Raw genomic sequence first — 21,313 nt, 5'->3', positions numbered from 1 at the left:
TTCCAACATTCCCCCAGTTTGTGTTTTCTTCATTGGCTCTCTTTCCATCTTAAGATCTTGAACAGTTTTATTTACTTCCTTACATTGTTTGTATTCTTCTGGGTTTCTTTAGGGATTTATTAATTTTTCTCTTTAAGGACTTCAACCATCCTCACACGGGCTGTTCATAGGTTTTTTTTTTTATTGGACTCCAGCTATTTTGGAATAATCAGTGCCTGCTGTGGTGGGTATCTGGGTTCTAGTGGAGACATATATTCCTTCATGTTCTTGATTGTATTTTTATGCTGACATCCAGGCACCTGGGATTGGGATGATTATAGGTCTGGGTAGTGATAACTGGGCAATGTCTCTGTTGAGTGTGTGTTTTGTTCCTTGGCTGATGCTTCCTTCCTGTGTGTCAGGAGACTGTGGTGGCTCTGTGCTGCCTGGAAAGACATTTTCTGTGGAACTGTTTTCCCAGCCTGTTAGCTGGTGTGGGCCCAGTGCTGTTGTTGGAGGCTGAAGTAATGGGATGAGTTTGGGTGAATGAATCATGGGGGCAGAAGATATTTGTGAATTGTTGAGAAGGGGGTTAGAGAGAAAAGGGAGACTGCAGCGAGTGTGGATCTTCCCTCAGCCTCCTTGTTGCGCTAGCATGGGTAGTCTTAGATTAGGTACCACAGACTACCTGCTTGGGTTGGGGTCTGAGACAATGAATGAATGAGGTACAGATGTTATAAGGGAATGATCTGTGGTGTTGTCCATAGGAGATGAGAATAGGGAGACAGGGAAAGCTTCCACTGGTGTTCTGATGCAGAGCTAGGATTGAGGCTGGGAGGATTGGATCTCAGAGAATGGAGGGAGAAGAGAATCTCTGCAGGTAACCTGCCTGGTTTCTTGGCACTCTGTACTTGTCAATAACTTTTTGTGGAGATAACTGCATTCATTCCTTTATGTCTTTTCCTTAAGTATTTTCATGGTACAGCAGTGACCAAGATGAGTTGTGAGTAGCTGTAACAGTGACAATATGGACTACACAACCTAAAGATTTACTGATTGACTTATACAGAATACTTCTGTCAGTGCCAGCTCTAGAATGAAAACTTGACACTCAGTACAGTGTTTTAAACTTTTTCATATGCATTGGTTTCAGTGTCACCAATGGGAGCTTCACCTACGATACCAAGTTGGCTCAGGCTCCTAGCAATTGTCATAATGAAATCTGTGAAAAGTGTGCCACCATTTGAAAGGCTGACAGTGGATTGAATGGTACTTAGAGCAGTGTGTTAAGGAAGTACAGCAGTCTCAGGCAGATAGTATCATTTCCCATAAAGCATGGCTTTCATTTTATCCAAATGTATTTTGCTGAAGCAAAAAAGAAATTTGGTCTAGAGCAGCAACTCTCAACCTGTGTGTCCCAGCTCCTTTGGGTGGGGGGGGTGAATGACCCTTTCCCATCAGACCTTTTCATATCACATACTCTGCATAGCAGATATTTATATTACTATTAGTAACAATAGCAGAATTCTACTTTGTTCTAAAGTAAAGTAACCATAAAAATAAACTTATGTCACCACAGCATGAGGAACTGCATTAAAGGGTCACAGTGTTAGGAAGATTGAGTATCACTGCTCTAGAGTGTGCTAAATTGTACAGTTGAAGCGATTAGAGATGCCTAGTATTTAATGCAATTGAAGAACTGACAAGTCCATGCCCCCCTCCCCCCTCTTTTTTTTCAGGAACTTTGCTGATTATTTATAACTTGAAGCTACTGCTTAGTGGAGAACCAGAGTTGGATGTTACAACTGACAAAGAGGATATACTGATGGCCGAGGCTCTGGAGGAGTGAGTACTGGTGTACTGAAGAGCATCCTTCCTCCATGGCACTGGGCCGGAGCTGGGAGCACTGCATTTCAGTTACAGACATGAAGCTACTAGTGGTACCACTGTGACAATTCATTTTCTATCAAGCAGAGAAAGAAATTAGGCCAGATAGGTGGTCCCCCAAAACATGCTCAAACATCCAGTGAATTGGGAAGCTTCTTAAATAGGCCTCATCGATACGTCATATTTAGACTCTGTGGATATCAAGGCTGGATGTTTCCAGATGTTTCTCAGGTGACACGATGCCAGGACATTTGGAAATCTTTGGGTGATGACTTACAAAGTTCCTTAATAGTGTACTATTCCACATATATTAAAACAAACAACATCAGAATTATTATTACAAATCAACAAGGTGGGTAGATGTGAGTGGTCTGTAGATAGAGTAGGGAGCAAAGAATAAAACCAAAAGTGAAAAGAATATGGCGAGAAGTCAACTACAGGGTTTGTTTTCTCAAGGTGGCTTTGTGTCAACTCATTCCCTTGCTTTTATGTAATCAACAAATCAATTAGGATAATCATTCTTATCTATTTTTGGACCCAAGGAAAACAGAATGAGAAGGTATTGAGAGAAAGGTACGTGTAGAATCTCAAGTGAGTGAAGTTGGCATAAAGTAACTTACTGGGGCTTTCAATCACATATCAAGGGGTATGTCGGACTAAAATGGATGTCAAATGCAACTTCTTCTGATTTCTACATGCACACACACACACACACACACACACACACAGTCACACACACACACAACCATACACAGAGTCACATATATAGCACATAAATAAAAATTAAGTCTTTAAAAAAAAACAATTTACTATAATTCAATTTGTTTTATGTATTGTTACCTAGTCTAACCTTAAATTTCTTATTGTGTTAAGTCAAAAGAAACACATGAAAATGATTTTAGTATTGTTTTATTTAATCTGATATGTTCAAAATAATTCAATTTCAGTCTCAATATGAAAAATACTGAAAATGTGTTTCTGTCTCTGTCTCTGTCTGTCTCTGTCTGTCTCTGTCTGTGTGTCTCTCCCTCTGTCTCTGTCTCTCTCTCTGTCTCTGTCTCTCCCTCTCTCTTGTTTTTAACAAAATCTTTGAGGCCAGAGTATGTTTTAGACACACAGCACACAGGAAGTTGGAGTGGTATCCAATAGCAGCAGTAGCCAGTAGCCATTGTACTCAACAGAATGGTTTTAGGCTGAGGTGTCGTGACTCCTGTAAACACATAAGCTTAGCAGAGAGCGTCATTTCCTTTACCTTTGAGGTGAAACTTAGAAAGTCTCTTTTAGTATATTGTTTAAAATATATACCTTTGGATTATCTTTTGTAATTTTTCCATTTTATATTTTTTCTTGTTTTTATAGCAAGTGGAATTCTAAATAAACAGAAATAGAGGGAGGGTTTAGTTTATTTAGGGGGAAAAAAGGAACCAGCCTAATTGCTGTAGTGCTGGGAACCCCCTTGCCAGCATTAGGATGCCAATATCAGGACGGAGGCCAGAGTTGTTACCAGCACCTCCATTACACTCTCCACACTTCCCACTGCCCCTGCCCTTCTGTTTAGCAGTTGGTTCCAGAACTGATATTTCATGCTATTTAAAAGCTTTGAATACACATTTCCAAATAGTTATCTGTCAGAGTGCCTTGGCATTTCAACATTAATGTCAGAAAACAGTACATTATTAGAGGAATAATTTGTCAGCCTAAGTTGAGGGAGAAAGTTCTCGCTGTTTCCAGATTGTCTAATGATGCCTGAAGCTTCTCAAGACATTTATGCAGCCAATTACAAAATAAAGAAAATGAATCAGACCTAAGACATCATAAAGTTTTGAGTAGGAAAATTGATAGTTTTTGTTCATTCATTCATTCATCCATTCACTTTACATCCTGATTGCTGCCCCCTGTCCTGGCCCTCCCTCAAACAAGTTCCTCTCCCAGTACCCCTCCCCTTCCCCTTTAAGAAGATGCTGGCACTTTTTAGGTATCCCCCTATCCTAGCATTTCAAGTATCTGCAGGGCTAGGCACACCCTCTCTCTCTGAGGCCAGACAAGGCAGTTCGGTAAAGGGAGCATATTCCACACATAGGCAACAGCTTTAGGTTTAGCCCCTGCTTGAGTTGTTGGGACCCACATGAAGATAGAGCTGCACATCTTCTACATGTATGCAGAAGGTCAGCCCATGTATGTTCTTTGGTTGTTTCAGTCCTTGAGAAACCCAAGGGTCCATGTAGATGATTCTGTTGATCTTCCTGTGGAGTTCCTATCCCCTTCGGGGCCCTCAGTTCTTCCCCTAACTCTTCCATAAGAGACCCCAAGCTCCATCCAATGTGTGGCTGTGGGTCTCGGCATCTGTTTTAGTTAGCTGCTGATGGAATCCGGCTCCTGTCCACAAGCATTATAAAGTATCATAAATAGTGTCAGGGATTGGTGCTTGCCCATGGCATGGGTCTCAAGTTGGGCATGTTACTTGGTTGGTCATTCAGACAGTCTCTGCTCCATCCCTTTCCCTGTATTTCTTGTTGGCAGGATAGATTTTGGGTCAAAAGTTTTGTGGATGGGTTGGTGTCCCTATCACTCCAATGTGGTTCCTGCGTGGCTACTACTAAGAGTAGGAGGTGACCTCTTCAGGACCTTCCATTGCTGTGAGTCTCAACTAAGGTCCCTCCCCATTGATTCCTGGGAACCTCTCCCTCCAGGTCTCTGGCAAGTCTTCAAGATGTCCCCTCTGTCAGATGCAGATTTCCATTCATTCTTTTGGCCCTCTCGTCCTTTCTTCCGTCTCTCCCCATACCTGATCCCAAAGCTTTCCCCCTATTCCCCATAGTTCCATATCACAGTCTTTTGAAAGAGGGCAGAAGCTCAAGGTAGTGCAGGAATCTAGACAATGAACTGAAGCAGAAGTCATGGAAAAGTGGAGGATGCTGCTTATTGGCTTCTTATGTCTCCAGAAAAGACTACTTAGGGCTAACACTACTCATAATGGCCTGCGACTTATCATGTGAATCATTAATCAAGAAATGCCCCATAGACTTGCCTACAGGTCAGTTTCATGCAGGCATTCTCTCAGTTGAGGTTCCCTCCTCTCAGATCTATCTTGTGTCAAGTTGGAAAAAACACAGCCAGCACACACAAGTGCTGGGGTAATGGGCATATGCTATACCAAGCCCACCTTTGGAACTTGAATCTTGAAATCCATCCTGTTTTTCACTATATGCCAGTTTAGATTAGACCTAATTTATCATTTTTCTTTTCATTTTTGAGATATCCTTTGGTTACACAAATCTGTTTTTTTCCCTTGTCCTTAATAATAGTTTCTGAGAACAGTTAGAATTCTCTATGATGTAAATGGCCAAGTCTAGGTTTCATGGCTTCCACAAACTTGTGCTATGTATGTTTCTAAGCAATATGTTTCTGACTTCAACAACTTCTTAAGTGAACCTTTTATTAGAATTAATGTTGCTACCAGCCAGCATATGCTTCTACTTTGTTTCAGTTTTATCAGAAAGCAGCCATTCTTTAATGGTTTCTTTCTTACTATCCCTTCTTCCTGTGGACAGCCTTTCAACGACAGTTATTATGGTTTGTTTGGCCTAATGCATTAGACCTTGTCACCCGTTTTGGCGGTGTTAGCATTTTATGTAATACACATTTACTGTGCCCTGGCTATGGGTGGGCTGACAATGGGCTGACATTGCATATGTCAGGTGTCTCATTTGTTATTTTTACTTTATTCATTTATTTTGTTTGTTATTTTTCCCCACTCATATTTTTCTGTCTTTCCCTTTCTAAATACATAGTTGTAGTTTTGTTTCTCCAAGGGAGAAAACTCTTCTCTTGTCTGAAAGGTTTGCCAATGAGCTGTTCTGTTGCATTGTTTTGGTGGTTTGCCTTTACATTTAATAAACATGCCTAAACTTGAGATTCTATTATCTAACTGTGGAGTTCATTTTTATTGATGTCATTTCAAAGGCGTGGAGTGCTCTCATGTCCTTGTCTAGGATTTGGATTTGTCTGGGATTACAGTTGCACATTTTACAGTGTTTATCAAATCAGGCATAAACAGTTATTTAAGCTTAATTACACTATTTATTCTAAATTCCTCTGCATCTTCCACATCATTTTCTCCCTTCTTGAATTTATTGTTCATTTTCTCGGCTAGGTCCTCAAACGACTATTTCATAGTTTGTTAGAAGTAAACTTTTGAACATATATTATTCCTAAACATGTCCTTTTCTTCTCATTACAGAATTTATTTAAATGAAAATGTTGCCTCAAAAATAGTGTGCCCTAAAAGCTTTTTATTTTCACTTTCTGGGCCCAAATTATTGAGAAATGTCATGCAGATATAATTATATTCTCATTCTCTCTCTCTTCCCCCCTCCCTCCCTCTTTCTTTCTCTCCCTTCTTCCCCTCCCTCCCTCACTCCCTTTCTTCTTCCCTCCCTCCTTCTCTTCCCCCCCTATCATTTTCTGGCAAGGTCTTACTAATCAGCCCTGGCAGGCATGGGCCATGCTATGTAGACTAGGCTGGCCTTCAGCTCAGGAAACCACCTGTCTGCTTCCTGGGTGCTGGTATTGAGGAAATATGCCACAGTTAGCAGCAATTATTAAGCTCTTTATAACCACCACTTCCTCCTCCACCTTAAGCACCTTTAAGCCTTTTCTCTGGACCTTTTCTAATTCCCACTATTTATCACCTGTGGCTCAAATCCTGGCCTAATTCTTAGTACTCACTTCATAGTGGTTTCACTCTCTAGGAAGATTCACATGCATGGAGTTAATAATGTTCTGGTGCACACCCAGTCATATCTAGCTTTATTATTGCAACACAATTTCCATTGTCACCAGGGTGTCTCTATTTCTACCCTTGGTCCTCTAAACCTGTCCCTGATGCCTAAGTAGCTACGAGACCAATCTTTTTAAACCTTTAATAAAACAAAAACTCTTCTAAGGTAATCCATTATACTCCAACAGAATGCTTGATTGTTTGGAGGTTGTCTGACTGAATAATTTGGATGCCTGGATCTATCAGGAGAGCCCCAACCTCTAGGCTCTCCAGCCTCACTAATGGTATTCTGGGTTTTACCAGGAGACTATATGTATGCTCACTCTGACAACCTGATTTTATGTCTTTATTTCCAAAAAAAAAAAAAACCCTAATTCCTTTGCCTAATAGCCTGAGCTGCCAGTAGAGACATTAGGGTTAATTGGATGGCTAAGAGCTGTTGGCTGCCTAATACCATAGAATTTATTCTATGTATAGTGGTAGACAGGATCAGAAAATGGGGCCACTGGATCGTTGAATCCAGATCTATATGAACAAGTTGAAGACATGAAGTTTATGCGTGCATAAGTGGTTATGGAGAGCTGTTATTCTGGTGACCAGTTGTCTATGGTTCTAAACTTCTGTGTTCCTTTGTATAAAACACAGCTATACAGCATCTATGTGGAAGATCCTAGTGCTGTTTGTCTCCACTCTTGCATTCCACTTCTCCCCACAGCTCTTCTTGCTGGCTTTTGTTATAATGCCATTAGTTTGTACACTAGGAAACTAAGCCAGTGTCTGGTAAATGTCGGGCCAGAAATGGGTTAGATTCAAGTGACTAATTAGAATGCTATATTGTCTGTGTGATTCTCTAGGCATTATGATAGGTTCTATAGTAGGAAGGCACTGGGAAGTCTTAGTCATAGCACCCGTCATCCCTGAAGATCACTGGAGAGCCATGTGATGTGAAAGGGACTTTGTTACAATTGGAGTCTCTTCCATTTCAAACTCTGGAGGTCTGATCACCTCTAAGGCATCTTTTTCTAATGCTTTGGGCTTTGTTTGTTTGATTTGATTCCATGATCCATTGCAGCTGCTCTGTTTTACACTTGGATTTCTTGTGCTCATATTACCTTCAATGACTTAGTATATTGTAAATATTATAAGTTAAATGTCCTGAATATGTAGGACACTGGATACAAGCCCTGACACCTGGAGAAGAAAATAAGGCTTATGGAATTGACTGTCTTAAGAAAGGCCTGCTTTATCTTTAGAACCCATCAGGGCTGAGGCTCTTGGGACTGGAGAACACCATCTCGACCAGCTTCAGAGTGATGATCTAATGCACAGAATTAAAGTAGGGATTTTGTCCTAGGTCATGTTTTGAAATTAGGTGCCACATTGCCAGCAGTTTTTAAATTGACAGTCAGTGGGCAGCCTTCCATAATGACCCTAGTTTGCATCTTAATCAAGCTGGCTGGGACACATCACTGCTACAGCTCCAGACTGCTCTTACATGCTGCTGACATCTTGTGGTAATCACAGAAGAAGGACGTTTATTACCCCCTGTAGCTTAGGACTTTTCTTTGAAGCTACCTCTTGCAGTTGACATTTCTCTTAGGTGTAATCTACGACCTAATATTCAGTAAGTCTGTTCAAAGTTCAGAATTTACACTAGCTAAAAACTCTTTATGGAGCTTTTTGTGTGCATGATAATGCAGACTTCGTTAATGTCAGTTATAACAACACATCTGCTTTATTGGGAACACAATTTTGGTTGTCGTATAACTACTTTATACAGAACGTATGACACCTCTGTGGTACTGTAAAAGGACTTTGCTTAATGTTGTGCTTGGAATTCAGAACCCATGTTCCAGCCATAGACTGTATAAATTACCTTAGTCTATTTTTCTGTGGCTATACTAGAATACATGACGATAGGTTATTTATTCAGATGAGGCTTACTTAATTCACAGTTTTGGAAGCTAAGAGATCTAAGACCATGGGTAAAGGTCTTCTTTCTGTTGGGATCTTTGTACTGTGCCCTAAAGCATTAGATGACACCACACAGTCAGACAGTTGAGAGGACCACACAGTGAGAGAGACAAAAGTACTTTTATAAAAGATCAGCGCTGGATATAACCACTAACCAATTAAGCCATTAATGTATGAATATATGGATGGATTTATGATGATCTAGTTTTCTCTTACAGATTCCCAAGGGGTTGGACTTTTGTCACTCAATGGACTTTTAGTTTTAACTTGGATTTTTGCGGAGACATTCATACTGTAGCACAAGAGTAGTTTAGTTGATGGCTTGTGTAGGAGTCTATTGTCTTTGTGGCTATATGGAGGGGTTAGCTTTCTCAGATAATCTTCTATCCCTAATCACCTACGAGTATGTTCTCCTTTCTTGTGATCTTCCACCTTCGTATCTCCTGCCTGCTATGTCTACCGAGCTGTGACTTCCAAACTTCATAGAGGGAAGGAATTTGGGGGCATCCTTGAGCTTATGCTCCTAAACTCCAGCCCCAGTAATCTGAATCCGTAGCTAAAGGCAAGAACTGGCTGCAGTGGCTTGCCCCCTCACATTCCTGCCTTTCCCCTGTTCTTCTTCTTCTACTACTCCTGTTATTATTATTAATATGCATCTAAGGTACATGTGGAGCAGCCCCAGAAATAGAAGAATGTGTACAGATCATGTAAAGAAAGCTGCATAGATGGCACAGCAGACCATAGAAGACAAATTGCAGACAGACTTCTAAGAATCCTCAAGTCGAAGCAGTGAAAAGGACACCGATTTTAATCTGCTTCTCCTCTACCATATTCCCCAGACTCTGCAAGCAGTAGGGTCAGCCTTAAAATAGCCTTTTCTTTACTCCTGCTTGTCATGTGACTCTAAGTGGGGAGGGCTGGAGGTGGGGAGAGTGGCTTACTTCAGTTTCTTATCAGAGCTAATTAAATAGAAAGTGAAAAGGGAAACCACACCGTGATAGAGATATGGACTCCCCTGGCAAAGCACAGGGAGGCAGAAGGAAGGATGTTTGTGCAGAAATGAGACAAGAAAAGCCCTTGAAGAGTTTATGCAAAGAGGGTCCTTACAATTAGAGTTGCAGACAGTCCTTTGTCTTCTAAACATAGCCTGACTACTGGGCATGTCGTTGCTAGCCCCTCAAGTGCATGGTTTTATTTACAATTGGATATCATCAACACTGAAGATGATCTTCCCTGAAAAGACCTCATCACATGGGGAATGCTCTGCTACTCATCCTAAACTAAGCAAGAGAAGCTGTGAATGATCCTTCGTTCACACAAGAACCATTTATTTAATGAATGAGGTCACTAACTGCATGGAATTTACAGCCTGGTGGAGAGAAAAATACAGAGGTAGTGATAGTAACTGGGACAGGAGGTACAGAAGGAGGGACTCACACAGGCTCTAACACTCTGGAGGTACGGAAGTACTTCAGCAGAAGTGAGATTTCAGGGATGCACCCAGAGAGGTCTAAAGGAGCTAGCCAAGACTGAACAAAAATCATATATGCTGTGGTCTAGAGATTAGATGATATGAGCCATATTTGAGAACTGAAAGTAGTTGACTATCCAAGCTGGAAAGAGATGAAACTACAGGGTTAATTTGCCTAGAATAAGAAGAAGCTTTGCATTCTGTATTTAACCCTGTTTTCTTTATACTTCAGACTTCAGAAATTAGGACTAGTTCCGTTATGTTTGTCACAAACAGGGACTGGAGAAAAGACAGGAGTATAGAAAAAGTAATCCTGTATCAATCCTGAGAAGGGCTAACATATAAGGCTGACCAATGGCTGGCTTCTGGTAGTTTCCAACATGGATAGAACCCTTTCATTTAACTGAAAAGTTGTGTCACTACATCTAGATTATGCAAAGAGGACTGCACTGGTCAGTTTTAATTGCCAACTTGTCACACCAGAATTACCTGGGAAGTGAGTTTTAATTAGAAACTATATCTGGTTGGCCTATGTACATGGCATGACATATGTACATGTGGAGGGGTGTCTTGATTGTTAATTGATGGAGGAAGGCTGAGCTCATTGTGGGCAGCACTATTCCCTAGGCAGAGATTCCTGAAGTATATGAGAGAGGAAAAAGCTAGATGGGAAGAAGTAAGGACGGTTTTGTGCATTATATTCTCACTCAGATCTTGATGTGAAGCTTTTAAGTCCCTGCGTGACTTCTTGGAAGTGATTGATTAACTGACCTGAAATTACAAGCTCAAAACTTCTATCTTTACGAAGTTGCTTTTTGTCATGTTTTTCACAGTTACATAGAAACAGGAACAATGACTTACAATGAAACCCTCCTGGCACCCTGGAACTTGGACACAGAATAAGTAGCAGGTGTGAATGCTACTAGATTCCCAGAAACCCAGATCTTGTGTACTGAGTCTTTCAAGAAATATCCCTTGGATGGGACACAGGGAATATGTTATTGAGTTTTCATAGCTGAAGATGACACTGCTATGTGGATCTTCATGAAAGGGAAATCTTGTGCTTGGACATTGTCCTACCAAAAGATTCATGTATTGAATCATTGGTTTCCAGCATGAGGCAGTACTACTGGAGGTTGTGGAAGCTTAGGAAGTGAAGCCTAAGGAAGTGGATCTGTGATGGGACTTTTGGATGTGTGTCAGCAAAGCCCTCTCCTATTGGGCTTTCTGCTGCCTGATCAGGCATGATGTGAAAAGCCACATACTTTTGCCACCATGATGTTCTTTCTAAGTGTGTGGGGCTAAATGACCATGGAGTAAAGTCCCTGCAAATAGGAACCCAAATAAAACCTTCCCCAAGTATTTCCAACAAATATCTAATTATGGCAATGAATAGCTGATAAAAATGAAAAAAAGTAAGAAACTGGCAAATGGGTCCTTCCAGACTCTCCCATTTTCCTCTTTGCATCTATGTGTATCCTCATCACAGACCTGTGATAAATCATAGTCATAAATCCTTCCAGTGGACTGTTTCATAGAAGGAAGGTCTTGATGGCCTATGACAAGCATGCTATATAGGTAAATACCTATAAATATTTTTGAATTAATAAAGTCAGCATCAAAAGGTAGAAGTATTATCTAGGTTACAGTAACATCTCTAATCCCAGTAATGAGACGGAGGCAAGACGATTGCCTCATCCTGAGGCGTGGCACACATCTTTAATCCTAGTACTCAAGAGGCAAAGGCGGGGGATCTCTGAAATGGAGGCCAGCCTGGTCTACATAGCAAGTGCCAGGACTACATAGATTTTTCTCTTAAAAATATGTTATCCTGGTCCTCCAAACAAACAGAAATATACTGTCATTATTCATATGGTGTGTATGTATTTGTGTGTGTGTGTGTGTGTGTGTGTGTGTGAGAGAGAGAGAGAGAGAGAGAGAGAGAGAGAGAGAGAGAGAGAGAGAGAAAGGGAAGGGAGGGGAAGAGGGAGGGGGGAGGTACCTGTGTGTAGCAGAACTTGTTAATCACTTTGAATTCTCACCATACTTCTACAATTCATAAACTCTTTTATAAATTATGCTGTTGTTTTGCTGTACTGGGAATTGAACCAAGGGCTTTGTGCATGCTTGGCAAGCACTCTACACCTGATTGAAATCTCCAATCTCTCTGAATAACTCTCGACTTTAACCTTGAAATATCAACAATGTGTCCATTTTGATAAGTGTACAAATAAGGAGTTAGCAGCTTCAGGCCAATTTCAAATCACAGGATCGGAAAGGATTTCAACAGTGGCAGGATTCCTTGGGATGTTAATAAACAAGAATTATTGTTTTTCTTTTCTTGACAAAGTGAACAGATACTACTTAAATGTCTAACCCATGGGATACTAAAGGAAAACCGCAGTATCATAGTACAATACTGTAATTCAGATAGCATCCCTTGTTGCATTACAAGTGCATTATTAATGACATATATGCATGAATGTGCTGTAATGAAGAAACCCATTACTTCATATGCCAACTTAAAAATAAATTAAAAAGTGCATTGATATTTATGGCATAATAGCCACATACTAGGTACTTGGACATAATTTATGTCAGAAAATTGGAACATTTGCTTTGGTCAGAACTCAAATTTATGGGCAGCTAACCAATTCTAAGAAGACACATCAGTCACAGGAAATATGCTTTGCATTAACGGACCCAGTAATTGCTGCAGAGAAACAAAAATATGAAGCAAATAACGTAATCTTCCTGTTCAAACATAACTAAGAGATAGATTGGAGGCTCATGGGAACAAAAGGAATTTCTACTAGCCAGTTGTGAACAGAGAAATGAAATCAGAGAAAAGGAAGGAATGCCTTATCTTTGATCGAGCTTCAGACGGTATCCAAAGGAAATTATATCTTACCAGCAAACCCTTGGATTACTTAGGGCTTCACCTTCAGTTTCCAGAGTCCCTTAGAGTTCTGCCCTTGGACTGAGTGCCTGCTGAGCAGAGCCCTCAGATAGACCTCAGAGCTCCTTCTCATCAGGTGTGTCTCCTCCTGCACCAGAGAGAATGGCTCCCTGCTTTTTCTTTACTCTCAGAGCCTTTCCTTTAGCTTAGAAGCACAGAACGCTGCCTCTTAAGCCTGGCTCAGTCCAGCATTTCTTGTCTATTTGGAGAATATTTACAGCACACAAAGTGGATTTTAATATTCCAGGTCTACTAAGAGGCACAGTGTTCCAGCAACCTCCCAGCACCATGCAGCTTACCACAGTAGTTTTCCTCAGACTGCTGACATTGTTTTGACTCCTTAATTCTGTCTTCTAGTCTGTAGTTTTTTCTTTCATCTCTGTCCTCTTTCACCTGTTATGTTAGCGTGTCCTCTCAGCTGACCATAAGTACTTATTCTAATACTTGATATACATATGGAGTTAAATTTTATATGCCCCTTCAAAGTTCTGAAAGCAAGTAAGAATTTTCCCAATTTTATTTCCCTGCTCACAACTGATTGGTAGAAATTCCTTCGGTTCACATGAGCCCACAATCTATCTCTCTTAGTTATGTTTGGACAGGAAGATTGCATTGTTTATTTGCTTGATTTTTGTTTCTCTGCAGCAATTACTGGGTCTGTTAATGTAAAGTATATTTCCTGTGACTGATGTATCTTCTTAGAATTGGTTAACTGCCAGTAAATTTTAGTTCTGACCAAAGCAAATGTTATCTATGTTTGCCTTCTGTTCAGAGACTTACTGCCATAAATGTGGTAAGATTTGCTTGTGTTTGCAGCATCGTTAGCTCTGGAAAAAGGTTTCTAAGAGTATACAGAAACCCGAAAGAGAATGTCTGCATATGTAGTGCCCAGTTTGTACAGCTGTTTCGAAAGGAGAAGGAGGTGTGTCCTTATTGGAGGAGGAGTGTCACTAGAGGTGTGGTCTTTGACGTTTGAAAAGCCCAGGCCATTCCTACTTAGCGTGCTCTCTGCTTTTTGTTTGTGGTTTGCTCCAGATAACATGCCATGCTGCCCTGCCTTGATGAACTCTTATCCTACTCAACCTATTCCTTATGTTAGTTGCCTTGATCATAGTGTTGCCTCAGCAACAGAAAAATACCTTTCTTCTTAAATAGAATGGTACCTTCTATGCTGTAACCTTTCACATTCTCTATTTCAGATTTCCAGAGAGACGGTCATTCAGAGCCTACACAGCTGTTCTGTATTTTGAACCCCGGATGAGAATATTTATTCAGGCCAAAAGAGTTCAGACAAAGCACCTATGTTATTCCCTCTACAAACCCAGGTAACATGTTTCCTTTATTTCCATGGTACTTTTTACATGTAAAACTGATATAACTCCTCAGATTGTCAAGAAGAAGGCATTGACTGAGGTTAAGAGTTTCATTTTGCTCTCGGGAAAGACTGAACACTTCAGGGAACATGACATTTGAATAAGACCCTTAGTAGGAATTGGCAGTTCGCTTTCATGCTTTGGTTGTGATTGTTTTCATGCAGAGAACATGACTGGAGGTGTTTGTAGTTTATATAGTATGTTAGAACTATTAAGCTCCATATGATCTTGTTATATGCAGTAATGTTCTTCAGGATGAGAGTATAAGAAAGTGATTCCATAGGATTTTTACCACTTAATGGTGACACAAGTGTCTTAGTGTTGTAAGTACACTGTGGCTTATGACTGACTTCTCAGATTATAATATAGTATCCCTATCATTAAGCGAAGCATGGCTTACGGTTGGGCATGGTATGCGTATAGAATGAGCAGATGTGTAAGACACCTGATACACTTATAATTTACTATATATATTTTTATTTCCTTTTAAACATTATTTTTATTTTCTCATTTTATGTCTTGGTAGTAATATGATTTCATTGATTTCGTAAATATCAAACAGTTTTTCCTTTTCATTGGTCCCAATCTTGTAGGAGGTAATACTGATCTTGTGGATCAGTCAGCTAGTCTTTTCAACTTATTTCTTTTTTAGTGAGTTTGGTTAAGAAAAATGTCCAAAATATTGGAAAATGGATTCCTTTCTATTCTCTGAAGAAATTTTAGGAAGCTGAGTTTTACAACCTAAAACTCCTATTGTCGAAGATTGCTGTTTCCATGCTAGTATGCTTGCATTCACCTTCTGAAGTGACATTCTTAGCTCTATGCTGTCAGGAGCAGGCATTGTGTCAATGTCCATATGTGTGTGTGTGTTGGTGCCGCTAGCTTTTTCCTACATTATGCTCTTTTCAGTATTTTCAGTAGTAACTTGGATTAAAAAGCCAAATGTGAACTTTTTTTCAATTCATATTTGACCCTGGAATATATCTCCTAAGTAGTACTAAAAACCAAGGTGTGAAAAGAGTTGAAATCATTAAACAAATATTATATGGACAAGTGACAGATAAACCTTTATACTTTTTAAAATAATGTATTTATTTTTACCTTATATACATTGGTGTTTTGCCTGCATGTATATCTGTGAGAGAGTCTTGGGTCCCCTGTAACTGGAGTTATAGACACTTGTGAGCTGCAATATGGGTGCTGGGAACTGAACCCATGTCCTCAGTACTCACCGAACCATTTATTTCTTCAATCCCAGCCTTTAGATTTTTAAAAGTCCATTACAGAAGCATAGGCCTGATAAGTGATTTACATGAAAAGGTACATAGGTGCCGTAATTGAGCCAGAATGTTGATTCTACCACATACTGTAATGTGGCTACTAAATGTGGTTATGCAACTAGATAGTCACAGCACCAGTCGACCATGTCTACAGGGAGAAATCCAGAATCAGATCCTTTTGGATGGACACATGCTACTGAGATAATATCAATTTCATAGGAAATCACCGTTTGCCAAAAGACCATTGAGAGACCCGAGGCTTATCCCATTAAGCGAAGAACACTCTGGGAGAAACATGAAAGGCTGCCATGTGGTTGATAGAATTCTGGGAGGCAGACCTTGGATGGCTGAGCAGAAGATAGAGCGAGGCCTGCACGACACTCTAGCTGCTTTCACAGTGAAGAGACACATAACTGACCTTTCCCCATTGCTGCTTTATACAATGATATTTAGAGAACCAAGTTGAGGGAGCCCTTACAGCTGCTTTGGCAATCATCTTGCATTTTAGGTGTGGCCAGAGATAGGTAAATGTTAGAAATTCCCTAGCCACTAAGAGGGGAGACCTGATGCAGGCAGGGACAGAGAAACTAAGAGCTAGAGGGAGTCCCTTTTCTCTTCTCCTGTGGATTCATGGAGGATCTTTTCCTTCAAGATTTTATTAGCAGGGAGTCTCTGTGTGCGCGTGTGTTAGGAGCATGTAGAGGAATTTTAATCCAGCAACATGGCTGCTCTGATCACATCTAAAGACCTAGGTCTGTGTGATCTGATTAGAATGCAGACGTGCCCTTAGTACACACCTTTAAACCCGAATAATTGAGGGACAGATAAAGTGACCAATCAGAGAAAAATTCAACAGCACAAGTCAGAGAAATGATCCGCTCAACTCTCAGAAGAAAAGCTATTAAAGAGCACCCCAGGGAGAGAATTCAGTTTGTCAGTGAGTTGGGAGTTGAGTTCATGTCAACCAGTCAGTACAGGAGGCAGTGTAATGAAGTTGAGTTCAGTTCCATTTAGTTCATGTAGCTGAGGCAGTTGAAGCCAGAGAGTGAGAAGGAGCCAGATGATGAGAACAAATTGTAAGAGTTAGTTTGAGGTCAAGCAGAGCAATTCAGTGAGAAGCCAGAAAAGTCAGATTGAATCAGTCAGCTTGTGGAGGATTTGGGCCAAAAAACCTGAAGCAAATCAGCCAGCCAGAGCTCTAAAGGAACTAGAAAGTGTGAGCTTATTTAGCAGTAAATCTCTGAGCTGACATTTACATCAGGTGAATAAAAGTTATATTTACGGGGGGGAGGCACATAAAGGTATCAGGGAGGTGGCAGCTTCCATTTCTGGAATGGAGATTTGAACAATTTTTTTCAGTTACAAGGTTGGACAGATTCACTACATTCAACTTTTAGAAATGATCACACAAAGTATGTTTAAATTATCACAAAATTCTGAAGTTGCAGCCGTAGACTGGGATGCTGATAGTCTGGGGTCAGGTTCTATCATTCAGTTGTCAGTTTATTATTTTAGATTAAGCACTAATGCAGAATTGGCACCTCTAGTGCCACCTTCACTCCCTACAAAAATGCTTCAATAGCTTATTTCCCATCCTTTGAAAAATGACTTCATTGTTTAAACAATTTCCTCTTAGTTTCATTTTGATCCAAAAATATGATTAGACCTAAGATGAATGATTCAAACCAGATAAAATATATGATTAGAACCTGATTTTTTTAAAAAGCAAATGATAATTTCAGTATATGGTCACCAATAATTGTATGCCTTCAAGGCTTATGTTTGCTCTTCTCTGAGTATAGTAGAGACTAATTTCTACTACACCAAGGTTATGATTTGAATGAGCAATAGTCAGTGTAAAAGAGAATCAAGGGGAAAACCTATTATAATGTCACCTTGGATTTTAGAAGTGTTTCTTCTAAAAAGAAGTCAATCTTCTTTCAAATTGGACTTTGAACTTAGTAACAGCAACTACAAAACTAGGCCTGAGAATGAAATGCCCACCAAACCATTACAGTGAGAGAATCCAGGATGCCATTTGGCTTTGCTATTGTGGATTTGGCTTCTGTTTTGTTTGTTTGTTTGTTTGTTTGTTTGTGTGGTTGGTTGGTTGATTTTTGTGCTCTAGAGAGATCCTATGTCCTTAGATATTCTAAGTGAGCATTCTCCCACTGAGCCCTTCCAGTGAGTTGGTCTTAGTTAGGATTCCTATTGATATGATTAAACACTATTGTTGCAGTAAATATTAAAAATACCTTAACCTTTTATCCCGAACTAGCACCGGCACCCAAAAGGTCACATGGCACTATGGGGTACTTTTATTTTAGTGGTTCCACGCTGCCTGCAAGTATTCTCAGACCCATGCAATTTTCGAGTTGTTCCAGCCTGGTGCTTTGCCACTCTGGTCTCTAGAGTTAGTTCTGGCACCCGTGGGGCCATATGGAACTAACCATAATTTGTCTCTGGTTAGTATCTCTCCTGGCGTCTCTTTACTAGCCACAAACTCTCTGGTTCCAGCTACCATGTAAAATCAAGACTCAACAAACTAAAACCCAACAATCAGATTTATATTTTAAATTCTCAATCCACAATACATTCACACAATAAACTCACAACCAATTGATAAGGATATAAACTGCCCATCTAGGTAAGGTAAAATTTCCTATAGAAATCCATCCCTTAAGAAATATTCATAACAACTTGAATCTGTGTAGAGATGCATGATGATAGGTCGTTTACATCTGCCTCCATGTTGCCTCTCTGCTCCTTTCTCTTCTCTCCCACCTTACAAAAGCTTTGTCCCCACCTTATATTTTTTTTCTGTCCAATCATGGCCTTGACCTAATTTGTGCCAGCCCTCACCTGCATATAGATATCAGACTACACACTACGGCCAAAAGCAAATTTGAGAAGATTGGGATTGTTTCATTTATACATCCAGATAGCCATACATCACTGAGGGAAGTCAGGGCAAGAACTTAAACAGGACAGGAATCTGGAGGCAGGAACTGATGCAGAAGCCTGGAGAAATGCTGCTTACTGGCTTGTTCCCCATGGCTTACTCAGCCTACTTTCTCATAGAACCCAAGTTACCAGCCCAGGGGTGGCATCACACACTGAGGGCTGGGCCCTTCCACATAATTAAGAAAATGCCTATAAAGCCAGTCTTCAGCCCAATCTTCTGGAGGTATTTTGTCACTAAGGTTCCTCCCTCTCAGATGACTACCTTGTGTCAAAGTGACCAAAGCTAGCAAAGAGTCCAAACATTTAATTACTTTACAAATAATTGTTTTTCCATGTTAGCCACCCATCAAATTTTGTAAGTTTTTCACATTATGACAAGAAAAGTAATTCATTCTCAATCCATAATATATTTCTTCTCTAAAACTAGAGGGATTAGACAATAAGAACACATTAAGAACGGACATTGTTTTAAGTTCTTTTTTTTTTTTATTAATTATTCCATTCATTTTCTTTTCTTTTTTTTTTTATTAACTTGAGTATTTCTTATATACATTTCGAGTGTTATTCCCTTTCCCGGTATCCGGGCAAACATCCCCCTCCCCCCTCCCCTTCCTTATGGGTGTTCCCCTCCCGACCCTCCCCCCATTGCCGCCCTCCCCCCACTAGTCTAGTTCACTGGGGGTTCAGTCTTAGCAGGACCCAGGGCTTCCCCTTCCACTGGTGCTCTTACTAGGATATTCATTGCTACCTATGAGGTCAGAGTCCAGGGTCAGTCCATGTATAGTCTTTAGGTAGTGGCTTAGTCCCTGGAAGCTCTGGTTGCTTAGCATTGTTGTATATATGGGGTCTCGAGCCCCTTCAAGATCTTCCAGTTCTTTCTCTGATTCCTTCAATGGGGGTCCTATTCTCAGTTCAGTGGTTTGCTGCTGGCATTCGCCTCCGTATTTGCTGTATTCTGGCTGTGTCTATCAGGAGCGAACTACATCTGGCTCCTGTCGGTCTGCACTTCTTTGCTTCATCCATCTTGTGTAATTGGGTGGCAGTATATGTATGGGCCACATGTGGGGCAGGCTCTGAATGGGTGTTCCTTCAGTCTCTGTTTTAATCTTTGCCTCTCTCTTCCCTGCCAAGGGTATTCTTGTTCCCCTTTTAAAGAAGGAGTGAAGCATTCACATTTTGATCATCCGTCTTGAGTTTCATTTGATCTAGGCATCTAGGGTAATTCAAGCATTTGGGCTAATAGCCACTTATCAATGAGTGCATACCATGTATGTCTTTCTGTGATTGGGTTAGCTCACTCAGGATGATGTTTTCCAGTTCCAACCATTTGCCTACGAATTTCATAAAGTCGTTGTTTTTGATAGCTGAGTAATATTCCATTGTGTAGATGTACCACATTTTCTGTATCCATTCCTCTGTTGAAGGGCATCTGGGTTCTTTCCAGCTTCTGGCTATTATAAATAAGGCTGCAATGAACATAGTGGAGCACGTGTCTTTTTTATATGTTGGGGCATCTTTTGGGTATATGCCCAAGAGAGGTATAGCTGGATCCTCAGGCAGTTCAATGTCCAATTTTCTGAGGATCCTCCAGACTGATTTCCAGAATGGTTGTACCAGTTTGCAATCCCACCAACAATGGAGGAGTGTTCCTCTTTCTCCGCAACCTCGCCAGCATCTGTTGTCTCCTGAGTTTTTGATCATAGCCATTCTCACTGGTGTGAGGTGAAATCTCAGGGTTGTTTTGATTTGCATTTCCCTTATGACTAAAGATGTTGAACATTTCTTTACGTGTTTCTCAGCCATTTGACATTCTTCAGCTGTGAATTCTTTGTTTAGCTCTGAACCCCATTTTTTAATAGGGTTATTTGTTTCCCTGCGGTCTAACTTCTTGAGTTCTTTGTATATTTTGGATATAAGGCCTCTATCTATTGTAGGATTGGTAAAGATCTTTTCCCAATCTGTTGGTTGCCGTTTTGTCTTAACCACAGTGTCCTTTGCCTTACAGAAGCTTTGCAGTTTTATGAGATCCCATTTGTCGATTCTTGATCTTAGAGCGTAAGCCATTGGTGTTTTGTTTAGGAAATTTTTTCCAGTGCCCATGTGTTCCAGATGCTTCCCTAGTTTTTCTTCTATTAGTTTGAGTGTGTCTGGTTTGATGTGGAGGTCCTTGATCCACTTGGACTTAAGCTTTGTACAGGGTGATAAGCATGGATCGATCTGCATTCTTCTACATGTTGACCTCCAGTTGAACCAGCACCATTTGCTGAAAATGCTATCTTTTTTCCATTGGATGGTTTTGGCTCCTTTGTCAAAAATCAAGTGACCATAGGTGTGTGGGTTCATTTCTGGGTCTTCAATTCTATTCCATTGGTCTATCTGTCTGTCTCTGTACCAATACCATGCAGTTTTTATCACTATTGCTCTGTAATACTGCTTGAGTTCAGGGATAGTGATTCCCCCTGAAGTCCTCTTATTGTTGAGGATAGCTTTAGCTATCCTGGGTTTTTTGTTATTCCAGATGAATTTGCAAATTGTTCTGTCTAACTCTTTGAAGAATTGGATTGGTATTTTGATGGGGATTGCATTGAATCTGTAGATTGCTTTTGGTAAAATGGCCATTTTTACTATATTAATCCTGCCAATCCA

The 21,313-nt window shown here is 40.4% G+C and overlaps 1 protein-coding gene across 1 annotated transcript in view; it reads left to right on the top strand.

The window, feature by feature from the left end:
- The window catches only part of Morc1 (MORC family CW-type zinc finger 1), a 205,472-nt gene that overhangs the window by 53,205 nt on the left and 130,954 nt on the right, over positions 1-21,313 (top strand). The window contains exons 8-9 of the mRNA NM_001172090.1: positions 1,719-1,824; positions 14,250-14,375. Of these exons, the coding sequence (NP_001165561.1) occupies positions 1,719-1,824; positions 14,250-14,375 (232 nt within the window). The remainder of the gene's footprint in view (positions 1-1,718; positions 1,825-14,249; positions 14,376-21,313) is intronic.

Source organism: Rattus norvegicus, chromosome 11, assembly GCF_036323735.1.
Source record: "Rattus norvegicus strain BN/NHsdMcwi chromosome 11, GRCr8, whole genome shotgun sequence".
Lineage (NCBI taxonomy): Eukaryota > Metazoa > Chordata > Mammalia > Rodentia > Muridae > Rattus > Rattus norvegicus.
This window is presented reverse-complemented; position numbering and strand designations above follow the sequence as displayed.